Source organism: Balaenoptera ricei, chromosome 4 (assembly GCF_028023285.1).
Source record: "Balaenoptera ricei isolate mBalRic1 chromosome 4, mBalRic1.hap2, whole genome shotgun sequence".
Classification (NCBI taxonomy): domain Eukaryota; kingdom Metazoa; phylum Chordata; class Mammalia; order Artiodactyla; family Balaenopteridae; genus Balaenoptera; species Balaenoptera ricei.
The window spans coordinates 150,179,753-150,192,810 of record NC_082642.1 but is presented as its reverse complement, the minus strand read 5'-3'; the positions used below and the strand labels follow the sequence as shown (position 1 = coordinate 150,192,810).

At 35.0% G+C, this 13,058-nt stretch overlaps 1 protein-coding gene across 1 annotated transcript in view; it reads right to left on the bottom strand.

Moving 5' to 3' along the window:
* Positions 1-53: 53 nt before the first annotated feature.
* The window catches only part of SON (SON DNA and RNA binding protein), a 30,889-nt gene continuing 17,884 nt past the window's right edge, over positions 54-13,058 (bottom strand). The window contains 8 exon segments of the mRNA XM_059921473.1: positions 54-938; positions 941-997; positions 999-1,127; positions 1,706-1,821; positions 1,928-1,999; positions 3,619-3,766; positions 7,891-8,007; positions 8,988-9,098. Of these exon segments, the coding sequence (XP_059777456.1) occupies positions 753-938; positions 941-997; positions 999-1,127; positions 1,706-1,821; positions 1,928-1,999; positions 3,619-3,766; positions 7,891-8,007; positions 8,988-9,098 (936 nt within the window). The 3' untranslated portion in view covers positions 54-752.

Below are 13,058 nucleotides of genomic sequence, written 5' to 3'. Positions count from 1 at the left end.
TAGTAGTGAAGAAGTATGTGTTCACTTTGTAATCCAGAAAATAAAACACCACATTTATTCGAGAAGTTTATATTTGGGCCTTAAGCTTTTGAAAATAAAGTTTAGAGACATAGCATATGAATACCACTGTAATACACATGAAATATTCTATCAGACCCTAAAAATTAACATAAACTTAAACTTTCTCATAGTCAACAAAATAGTGGCTGGGTGCCGATTTTATTAGATAAGTTGGTTACAGCATTTTAATTATCATTTTACGTCTATCTAGGTGTAGCTGAAGTTCAAAATGCACATCAAAGTAAAACTATATCACAACTCAATGCCATACTAAATGTACTTGGCCTCTGCAGTAAAATTCTAGTCAGACTTCTTTTTAACTCCCTTCTCATTCATGGCCCAAGTGGCTTTTGACAGAAACACAGGACTTAGTGCTGATCATCACACAACATACCACTTCCTTTTTTTTATAACCTCTACAAAATTTAAAGGGGATACGGTGGCATTAGCCCTGTGGAACAGATCTTGCTTGATTACCTCAATAACACTGGCCCAGTATCTGTCCAGCAGAACCCATTGTGAACTAGTACAAGGTGCACAGCCCTTCACTGATTACAGGCAAGTGTTACAGCAGCCTAGCCATAAGTAAGGGGAGTTGACATCATAGTACAAAATACAGTATAAAAGCGTTATTTAACATTCCACACTGAAGATTACGGATGCCTTCAAACAATCGTTTGGATGTTAGCCACTTAAACAAATACATCACTAAGGTAAACAATATAAACATACCAAAACCCTGTATGGTTAAATACAATTTCCATGGTACAAAAATCAAAGCCTGGAGATGTTTGTACAGATTGCTTTTTACACAATGTCTTAAATTGCCAAATATTTACAACATTAAAGAGGAAATACATTTTGATGCAGAGTAAAATTATCTGAAATGATTAATATAAAACCTCAATCTATCTACGTGAGGCACTCCTGAAGCAAGTGGCATTAGCCATGAGGTCCTTTGGTACAAGGCCCATTGCTTGAAGAACCACAGTAGCTGCTGTGGCTTTAGCATGCTTCTTATTAGGGCTGGCAAAGCTGGGCTGGTAAGCGCTTCCATTTATCAATACCTATTCAAGAAAAACATACAATTGGGCTGGTAAGGGCTTCCATTTCTCAATACCTATTCAAGAAAAACATACAATAAGAACAGCATCAAACTTTAATATCTATTAGCTTTGTAATTTTTTCACTAAATGCTAGAAAGATAATTTACAAAAATATAAAACCCATACCATGTAAGTCAAATAAATCTCAACCCGAAAAGAAGCAAATCATTTGGGAAAAGGGACTGCAAATTAAGAGCAGGTCTCCAAATTGAAGCGTGGGGGGGGGGGGGGGGCGCGTGGGGGGGAGCGCAGGGCTGGGGGCGCGGCGGGAGGGAAGCCTGATAAAAACAATTAGTTCCCCACATTCCACTAGAAAAGGTCAACAAATTGTTCACCAGATTTTGCCCACATCTTTCCCGCCAACATTTAGAAAATAATAGGATATTAACAGGTCATATTAAAGCATATACACATATACACACTCCCAACCCACAAACAATACATTAATCCTGTGATCATATAATGCTTATCCGTCACCCTCTAACATCAAGTCATCAAATTAACAAATGTATACAATTAATGCAGAAATTCATATTTACCCTAAAGAGAAAATGTTTGCGATGATCAGGGCCACTATCATGGACCAAGAGAAATTCAGGTGGTTGCCACCTTCTCTTATTACAGATTTCCATCAAGGCAGACACAGGATGTTTGCCTGCAGAGAAAAAAATAACCAGTTATAATTATCTCCACATCTGAGGCAAAAAATTTGAATTCAAGGGGAGGGTGGAACAAGAAGAAATTCAAAACTGTACTCTCACCTGACAGATCTTTCATTGCAGCAGAGAAGTTTCCAGACCTCTTTTGTGCTCTTTCTCCTACTGCAACAAGACCTTAAAAAAAACCAATGATCACTAAATAAATTTCAAAGCATTTAAAATTGCAATATGGCGAAACAACTACTCCCTCTATAGGAAACTGAACCTCAATCCAGGCCCTCAAATAGAAGTCAACACCCACCCACTACCCTTGATCTCGACTCCTATTTTGTTGTTTCAATATGTAAATCTATACACTGTCTTCATTTATCTTAGTATTGGAAATTGTACAAAATTAAAATTTTCAGAAAAGTTAATACTCTTTGCAAATGATTTCTAAAGGTTTCTCATCCCTTGAAAAATGATGCTCAGTTTAATAAGTATGTTCCCCAGAAGTCGAGGATTTTAGGCCAAAACAAAGTGAAAAAGTGAGAAAGGCTCTCTCGTGGATAAATGGGTCCGTTTCTTTTTCCAGCAAACAAGCCCTTTCTGACTTCAAACGTGAGATGTACTCAAAAGACCAACAGCCTCAGCCTCACTTTCTAAAAGGGCTTTAGCTATATTACTAACTAAAATCAATGCTTTCCATTTATCCCAGGGGAATTTTTCAACCAGTTCTTTGCCAATTCTGCCACTGTGCTTTCCCAAAGCCAGGCCACACTGCACAATTCCAAAGGGACTATTCCCTGGAATTATGCAATGCACCCACAGATGTTGTCTTCTCATAAACCACCTTTTATGACACACACAATCTATTCAACTTGTATAAGCAGTAATGTCAATGTGACAAGAAGTACAATGTCTTTTTCTAATTTAAAGTTTGCATTAATGCTGCATTATGGGATGATTGTGTTACTTCTAGCCTATTTCCGAGTATCACTATTACAATAAATTCCAATTTGGAATTAAACGGCAACATATTATTCTCGGTAGATGACAATGTAGAAATTCTGATGCAAAACATTTTTAAAAATACATAATTTGGTCAGAGCTAGTTGGTTTCCAAATTCATTAGGACAATAATTTAACTGCATTAACTTCAACTTAACTTTCTGATTACAAAAATAAGGAAAATAAATTAGTTTTAAATTTTCTAGTGTTTAAAAATCAGGTTTAAACAAGCTATTGAAATCACATTTAGCTGGCAGCCCCATGTGATTCTACAATGGACATTATTCCAAGGGAAGAAATGCAATGAAAAGAGGCAACACTGCTGTCAGCAGTTGTTCTACTCTCCAGCCCCAACCCAACAGAACTCAATTACTGAGCTTGAAAAAAGTGATATGCAAAAGGGGTTTAGAAAGTGAAGACTAAACAGAACTCTCTAATAGGAAATGAGGAGAATATGTGGGATAAATATCGTTGAAAGAAAAAATAAATCCTAGAAACAAAAACAAGCACATGTTCCCTGTCAACAGAAAACAAAATGGAAATTCTATCTAAATATGAAATCTAATTAAAAACGTAATCATATATCGCACAAAGGTTGTTTGTTGCCTTTTACGCTCAAATTAGTGTCTCCATCTATATATAAAGCTTCTGAAAATGGGTTAAACATTTTTTTCCCTAACAAAAACCTATATATACTGTAAGAAGTGCCTCCAGTTCAGGACCACTGACATCAGAAGAATTTATGATAGTAATGAAATCCTAAATGTTAAAGAAGGTATAATAAACTTTCTAAAAAAACTTACCTTTTCGATCTGTCTTAAAATCAACTAGGATAGGTTCCTTATTTCCTTCTTTGTTTTTTCCTAATCCTTCTCCTTCTTTCCAGCCCATTTTTCTCATCAAAACGGCTCCCATTCCTCCAGTTACTGGGGCTGCTCTTAAGAACTGATCCTATCCAAAGAAAGAAAGGTAAAATATCCCCATTTTATAGTTAGAATTTGACTACAAACTCAGTGTAACTTCTTAAAGAAAGAAATCTTATTTTACTTCTAGATCTGTTATAGTTACAGCAATTAAATGCTTCTATACTTATATACATACTGTAGTGTGTATGTTCTAATTATTTTCACATAAACATAACAGTATTTTGAAAGTCAAATAAGTCAAATGGCAGTTTTAGAACAGTGGCCCTTGTGCCCCCCTCCAAAAAAAAAATTAGAACACTCCTGTTTTCGTCCACTATTTAGGTTCACTGGTATCTCTTCTTAGCTTGCAAAATAAAAAGAAGGCAATGTTAAAACAGTCAATAATATTAATTGTCCCAGGTGTACCTAGTTAATGAATAAAGCCTAGAAATCATTTAGAAATAGTTTGGACACTGAAGAAGCATACTGTTATCATCCAAAGTTTTTTCCCCCCATTCTACCATAAATCAAGTATAAATATTTTACTTAGAAAATCCCTATGAAGCAGAAAGATAACACATAAAATACCCTGTAATTATACCAAACTGAATTTTGAATTCTTTTAAAACCTAACTTGATGTTAAAAAGACTTTTAAAAAACTCCTTAAACGTTTACATACCTAGGCCTCGGTAGCAGCAGTGTTGTGAATAGTAGGGCTGGCACTGACCGGGGCAAGAAGACAGCTACAAGGATTTGGCCCTGAAACAAGTTTCCATACAGAGGGGTGAAAGTTCACAGGTTATTCTGTGAACAGTCATCTCTCTTGTATCCAACCCACTGAACCATAATTTCCATCAAAGCAGCAAACCACTTAATGTCATAAGATGCACAACTATATACATTAGCATGGTCAACAGTTATTTTCACGTGTTAAGAACTATGTGATGCCTCTTTTTAAAGGGCATCCATGTATATGTAACAAACCACTGAATTCTACTGTTGATCTTTATGGCCATTTTAAAAAAATTTATAACATACATCTCCAAATCATGTTTTATTTCCCCTTGTTATTAAACATTCTAGATTTACATTCTCTAGCAAATGTAAGCAAAAGTCATTAACTTATCAACAGAGGCAGTCAAAAATTTTGGTAGCTCTAGAAATAGTATACATTAGTCACCTCCTCTACTGATAAGTTAATAGTGAATTTTTAAATCTTCGTTTTACACAATAGTAAAACTGTGTACTGTTATTTTTTCCCAGCTTTTTAATTATCTGCTGGGGAGAAAACATGCCAATGAAGTGTGACTAGACATTAAGTTCAACACGGTACTCTGATGGAAGGAGGCAGCTGTGGAGGTAAAAACATACCCCTGGTTCAGTTCCTTACTTGGTGCAGGCCATGCAGTGTTGGTGGACAGAGAAAAGTTAGCTGATGCTTGGATACCAACTGCCTTGTTGCTACACACCTAAAATTACTTTTACTTACTTCCAGGTTCATCCGCCCCTCTTTTCCAGGAAACACTCCTAAAAAAAAGGGCAACTGTGCAGAGTATAATACAAATCCCCAATAACGCAGGTTTCCAATTTTGTTTCCATTCTCTAATATCTTAAAATCTTTACACCAGTGTGTATACAGTTCAACAAAAAGCTAATTAATGAGACTACAAAAGTAAACAATATTCATCAGGTCATGTCCAAATCATTTCATTCCAGAAAATAAAGCTTCTTTCAAATCAATAACCATTTAAATTTTTTTTTTTACTACTAATAAACTCTCATACTTTTTCATCTAAGAATACACTGCAGCAAAGTAAAAAAGAATATGGAGAATGTTGGCATTCCATGTAGTCTTTAACATTAAAAGAGGGTGCTGGCCTACAGCAAGGCAAGAAAACACCAAATGAACATTTTGAAAAAGTTTTCTAAATAAAACAAGTAGACAGTTTGTGATATTTGACAGTGAAGATGAATGTTAAATTTCTAGCTGCCTAATGACTTTTTCCATGTTTTTGCTCATTTTTATAAATAAAATGTTCCTGGCCTTAACTGATATTAGCAGCATATATTGTTCAGTAACATATGAATGGAAGTTTTCCTGAAAGCACTGCTTTCTTCTATAATTATTTAAAACTTTGGTCTGATGAATGAACACATCTTTCTCTTGTGATAACTTATCAAAAATGATTTATTTCTATATTTTAAATGATGTAAATTATTTAAAATCTGCCAACTGTCTACAAGACTGGAAACCAAAAAAAATTAAGGGAAAGTTTACAGGGAACCAATTTAATCATTTGGTAAGTTATGTTAAAGTGATGATGTTTAGAAGTCTGTAGCATTATGTATGGATCAGAACTTCACTGTACAAATGAAGACCAACTTTGCAATGGAATCACATTCTGAAGTTTCTACCTAGTAATGTACATGACTATTTAATTATTATGTGCTAAACACCCACATAAACTTGAAGTCTAACTTTCTGAAATATGGAGTACTCAGCTTCAACATTAAATAGTATTAAAGAACTAAAATTGTTAAAGAAATAGATGTACATTTATAATTATTCCCAATGAGATGAAAGCCATTTTTCAAGCACATGAATCACTTTCATATCTTAAATACTGTAATATAATTAGTCCAAAACTAATTCAAGCTTAAAAATATTTTGCTAGATTTTCATCTTTTTTCCATCAACCCCTAGTAAACTAGGTAAGTTGTAATTTTTTTAACCAACCTGATTGTGTACTCACTATATAGATATTGGTGCAACTATTCCCCCCTCCCCCAAAAAGGGGGGCAGGCAAAGTAAGGATATGCTTTACATTAATTTGTTAATAAGAAGATCACCAGAGATAATGCTATCAAAACTGAAAAAAAAAGTTATTAAAAGGTCCAAAGCAACAAAAAATATGACTTTTCAGAAATTCAGCTCACTCATTGGCACTCACAGCAGTTTTCTATAGGTACCCATCCCATTACTGATCACCACCCTGCGAGGCAGGAAGAAGGCACTTGGAGACTGAAATTCCAAGTAATTACTTGCCACAGTCACAAAAGGAGTCAGGAGTACAGCAGGATAAAGAAACCTTCCCAATCCATTAGCCCACACAGCCTCCCAGTTTCAGCACTGCTATGCTGCCAATACTCCTGAAACAAATTTCCCCATCACCCATCCAACCAAGCCACTCCCTTCACCAGAATACATTTCTTCAGAAAGCCCTCTGTAACCACCTAAGACTCCCCCAACAACGAGGCAGCCGTAGGTGGAGTTCACACGTCTCACTGCAGGAGGAATCTGAAACCAGGAGCACCTACATCTTCACAGCACGAGGCGTCCGTCCTCTCCCTTGAATTTAGGTCTTACATATCCTGTTTTTTCATGAGATCAGCGGTTCTCAAATTGAACCTGTGGATCACCAGAGGCCACCAGGGCCTAAATGGTGGTCCACAGATAGTATTCGCCATCCCCATCCCACCCGATTCCCCACCCTTCAGCACTGCCCACCCAACACTTCAGCCATCCTCCCCCAGCTTTCCAGACCCCTGGCAAGATCACCACATGCAGCACTAACACTGGGGCCTCCCAACCACTTGCTGTAACGAACAGCTGACAACCACGGGGGCCTGGGGCTGGAGCTCACAACAGGAATGAGGACTAGGGGCCAAGGGAGCTTACAGGAGGGCACAGGCACTAAGGAAGAGGGAAAGAAGGGCACAGGAATAGAGGAACGGAAAATCAGGTGGCAGAGGCTCTTGGGGGCAGTGCACCAAAAATAAACCTGTAATAAAGTATCCCATGATGAGAAAAAATCTGAGAACCACTGCTTTGAAATCATTAGATTGGTTGTCCAACAGGAACTGTGGAATATTCTGAACAGCACCTGAGATACACTGTTAGCATTCAAAACACAGTTTAACAAACCACCCCCACAAAACCCAGGAGCAGCAGGATATAAATTAAGTGGCTCTTGAGCCATATTTATACATTAGCCATTGTCTCATGAATCGATCCATCTTCAGTGTCCATCCTGGAGTATATACACACAGCAAATTTACTCATGAAACTGGTTAGATTCACTGGCCTCTTTCTGCACTTTTAATAAAACATTTTCTTAAAAATTTTAACTTCGTACGTGGACACTTTTGTATGTGCATATGTTGTGTACCTTTTTAATCCAGGCTTGGGCACCAGTATTGGCCAACTGTTCTTGTGTCAGAACCTGTACTCCTGTACTTCCTGTGAACTGGCCAGGAATAGAGTTCAGCTGAGCCCAGGCATCAATCTGAAGAAAAGAAGAGTCCTCAATTAAGTAAAATTACTTCTCTAGTTAAAGTGCCACTGGTATTAATTTAATTCCCTAAATGAAATGGTTTACTTAGTTCCCGAAAAGGCTTAATAACAGACTTAAATTTTCAACTTTTCAAAAACAATATACTGAATTTGTACATCTTTAAAATATTGTTTTCCTAAACATTCCAAAGCAGCAGTTCAGTAACTGCTCAGTGGATCCCACTGATAAAATCTGAGATATATCTCTAACAACTAAAAAGCATAGCTGACACTCATTCTTCAAAATAGCACAGATACATGAAAAATATAGAAAATCACTCATATGGCAAAGGATCCTTGCCCTCCTGCTTACATATCTCATAAATGCATGCTAATTTGACAACCTCAATTTTTAATTACTTTCTTTGAAGTGTTACAAATCGAGAATAAATTCAAGATAGTTAAAGAATAATAAACATAGGAAACTGTTCAAACACTGTGATAATTAAAGAATTAGCTGTCATTCATTCAAAGTATATTTACTGAACACCCAGTATTGTCGGGCAATGTATTTTCTCTCTGAACATGTACTTACTGCTTCCATACATTTACCATAGAAAATTAGCCTATGGAGCCACTGTCCACTGTTTAAAAAGCACAGACTCTGGATTCAGACTGTCTGGGTTTGGATCCCAGTTCCCTACTTAACTGGTTTTGTGCCCTTGGGCCTCATTTAGCCACTCTTTACCTGTCTTCTCAGATGGAAAGTGGAAACTCAATACACCTCACAGGGCTATTATGGGCACTTAGCTATTTTTATACATTAGATTGATTATAAATTCTATGAGGGCAGATAATTTCTTCCATTTTTATTCTCTCAAGAAACAGCTCCTGCCCCACAGTACACAACATATACTGAATGATCAAGCCCCAAATCACTTTAAGTGAGCTTGCTAGATAAATGATCATGTAGATATTAAAACTGCTACATACCCGTTCCTGAGCACGATTTAACATGCTCATAGCTTCAAGGTCAAATGCATTCTCGCTGAGTCTTTTCTGAGCAAGTGCCCGCTCACTCATTGCTGTAGAGATGTCCACAGGCTAAGAAAGAAAATACAGATAATTATCTCAAATAACAAGAGTCCCCCTAAATTCTGAAAAATGCTCATATCTTTAGTTGCTTCATGTCAAAAACAAAGTAAGTTTTATATATTACAATTTTGTAAAGTAGGGAGAAGACTCTAAAAGGTAAACTAACCTTGGAAAACAGACAACGATTGTTTAAGGTAAGTTACAAAGTATCAGGCAGCAGTTGAACTCAACCTAAAATCCGACTTCTTTCCTCATATTTTCTACTACATCAAATTACAATCAATCTCTGGCCTTCACTAACAAAACAGTCATTTATAATAAATGAGAATTTTTTGAACAATTAATTTTGTAACTCATTAGCAGTTTTCATTTTACCCTACTTCTCAGCATAACCCTCAAAAGCAATAAGCAAGGTTCTTAAATAAGCAGAAAACCATTATCACGTCAGTGATCATTCCTTCACTCGTCTGCACATGTTTTCACCTACTTGCAGTTGTTCATATAGTTTGGTCTTAGGAACTTGGTTTCTTCAAAGAATATATTTACTATTTAAGTAAATGGATCTTTTGTTTTCAGTTTATGTACATTTATGATGGAAGTTAAAATATTTCTGTGGGGTACATAATTGAAACACTTAAAATATGTTTGAAATGTCTTAGGTCCTCCTTTTCAAAGCTCATATTCTACTTGTAAAAAGCTTAAGCTAAGCAGATGAGACTTAACTTTTTAAGAAGTTTCATAATGTCCAGGAAATTTTTAAGGATAATCTTTAGAGCAAATACTGTATTTGCCAAATTTGTGGAGGGCTCAACCAGAGAAAGAAAATTTGATGTTTTTTGTTCTAACATTAAGAGGTTAGGTTGATTTGTGTCAACTCACCAATTCTTAATACTTGTTTTTCTTCTAACACTACTTAACCCATTAATATTTTCTAGTATTCCACCCAAGAAAATTCATTTTTGGAAAACGCTTATCTGACATGAAGTATTCCTAAATTCATTTACAAAGAATGACTAGTAAGTACTGCATGGATGTGACAAATACAAGGAAGTCAGTAAAATAACAAAGGTTTTTTTTAAAAAGCTAAACTAAGGTTACCTGTAATTTGACTGTGTAGTTGAGTATGAAATACTTCTTTTAAAAATAAGACCTATATAGTTGAGAAGGGTATATGACTTTGAGAGAATAATTATATCTCATGCATAAAGATTACTAATCTTCCTTTTTCCTATCTTCAGAACCCCTTAATCACTCCATCATCCTTAGTTATCTTGCTGAATCACCTAGTAAGATTCCTTTAGCAAAACTCAATTTTTCTTCCACAAGGTACCAGAAAGTATAGATTTCTATATATTTGCCTTCTTAAAATGAAAGCAGAATTAAACTGAATTCATTCCATAACTGTTTATTAGACTGCTTACATATCTCATTTATGAAAGATCCTAATTTCTTAGTCAACTTAGTAAATTATCCAAACTAATTAGAATATTTCTGGGGCTATATAAGCAAAGCCAGACTGAAACACTAGAAAACTTAGTAGGTTCACTTTTCACTTCTATTTACAATTGTGATCACTGCTGGGACTTTAAGTGGGAACCCAGATATCTTAGGTCAAAATTTACATTCCTTTGGCCTTAGATGTTAAGATCATCGAAGTAATTTTTGAAAGCCCACTAAATATATCTCAAGTACTGTTCTTTAACCTTGCCACAATTACTTTGGGTTTCATACCCATCTACAAATCTAAGTGTTAGGTTATTTAGGTATAAAATAATAGGTTTTTATTCTAAAAAGTCCAAACTCAGAGGCAATACTGAGGAAAATGCACCTACCCATTACCACCCCAAGCTCTGATCCCCCAATTTCCAACTGTAAATTAGCCATAAAAATGTAGTTAAGATGGCTCCGAAAACTTCCAACTTTTCTAGAATAAAATTACTTCTTGCCAACTGGAAAGCAAATTAACATACCTATCTGTGAATTCTTCCTTCTGAAGACATTTTTATATCTTCATACATTTTTCTCTTTTAACCTTTATTAAGTAAGCAGGTAACCTAAATACCCCATCATTATCCTCAGGATGAAACTTCATTCAAATCTCACTAATATTATACGTTAAATTCACATCTCACTCTGAAAGGAATTTTTATTTATTTATTTCAATAGTATTTATTTAATATATCAACATTGGGATTTAATATAAATTTACTTTAGATAAAATTACAACTAGTTTTTTCCTAATACAACTTCATTTATTCAACAGGCTTACCAAGTGAGCTGTAAGTTCATGTCAAAACTGTATTACCAAATAGTAATTTGACTATTAATTTCATATTCATACTTTTTAATGTGGAAAAATATACTCAAAGTAGAATCAATCAGGATTACCTTAATCTCTTAAGGATTCTCAAGAGTTTGTATCAAAAAGCATATTTCCAGGTTTTCAAGGTAACTCAGGATATGCAATAGAAAGCCCGAAAGCAGTAATATTCAAAGACTACACCAAATGTTATGAATCAGTATTAAAACACTCATAAAATATCACAGCTACCCTTTAGAACAGCACTGTCCAACAGAATTTTCTATAGTGAAAGCAAATGAGCACTTGAAATGTGTCTAGTGCAATTAAAGAACTGATTTTTCAGTGGTTCACTTAATGACTACTGTATTGGACTGTATAGTGTTTGTGTATATATAGTATATAGTAAACTATACAGTGTAGAAGGGCTTTAGAATCTTAATCATCTTTTAATGTTGCTCAAAAACAGTAATGTGTAAAAGGTACCAAAATGATGCTAAAAGTTTTAGAATGCTAAAAACTGGGGGAAAAATTATCTTAAACTGTACAGAATACTGTTATCAAGCTATCATCAACACGCCTTATTTATTTCCGCTAATACACGATAGACTTTCTATGTAATGTGTAGTAATACTCTAGGTATTATCATGGGGGGAAATGTTTAATTTCCTTCTCCCTAGGACTTGTTCTAAAAGGTGAAATCCACATAAAAGAGTATCCTGAATTATAATTCCAGTTCTCACATTAATAAAAACCTGTCCAAGTTATTTCACCCCTCTACGTCAGTAACACAGCAGATTACTACTTCCATAACCTAAAAAGTTGTCAGGACTAATGAAACACATATAATTGACACCATGTAACATGCATTTCATGGCCTAAGTTATAACTGTGTACCTTCTGTATCTTCCTCATTTAAAGAACCCTTCTAAGTCAATTTACCTCCCCCCCCCTTTGTTAACCCAACTGTTTATATAAATAGAACAATTATCTTAAGTATTTCCTATAAAGTCAATTAAAGTATATACAAGAACTAAAGAGAATTATTAGAAGGTGGTCAGTCAGGTAAGGAAAAAATAATCCCTGTAATAGGCAAATTATTTTCTACAGAGGTAATTGCAGGTATCTCAAATTAAAAGATGGTAAAAAAGGAAATTTTTAATTGTAAGAAAATAGAATTAAAGAAAAAGCACCTAACCTGCATACAAAACATGATTTTAAAATATTTAGCTAAAATACACACTGCCTCAGTTGTTATGTGGCTTGGTTTTTAAAACTGATTTATGAACCTTTTATTTCACATAAAATTCCTTAGTGCAACTCTCAGTTAACTTGTACATTTAATCCAAATGAATTATAATACGATAACAGATAAACCATTAAATGGTAAAGAAATTCCATGTTAATCACCTAAGAGAATCTAAGGAGAGAAGAATGAACAACAAAGCTGTACTTAACACATTCTAGCACTGCCAGGTCCTAGTTGTTGCATTTTCAATTAAAATTTTCATCTTACCACAAGAACTCAGCTTTCCTAAACTTCAAAAATTTAGAGCTTCTAAATATAAGGGAATTTTAACTCCACTGGGACGGGGAAATACTCTTCAATAGTAACAAATCAAGCACAGTTGCCAGAGACAAAAACTGTCCTAACGTGTAAACAATCACTA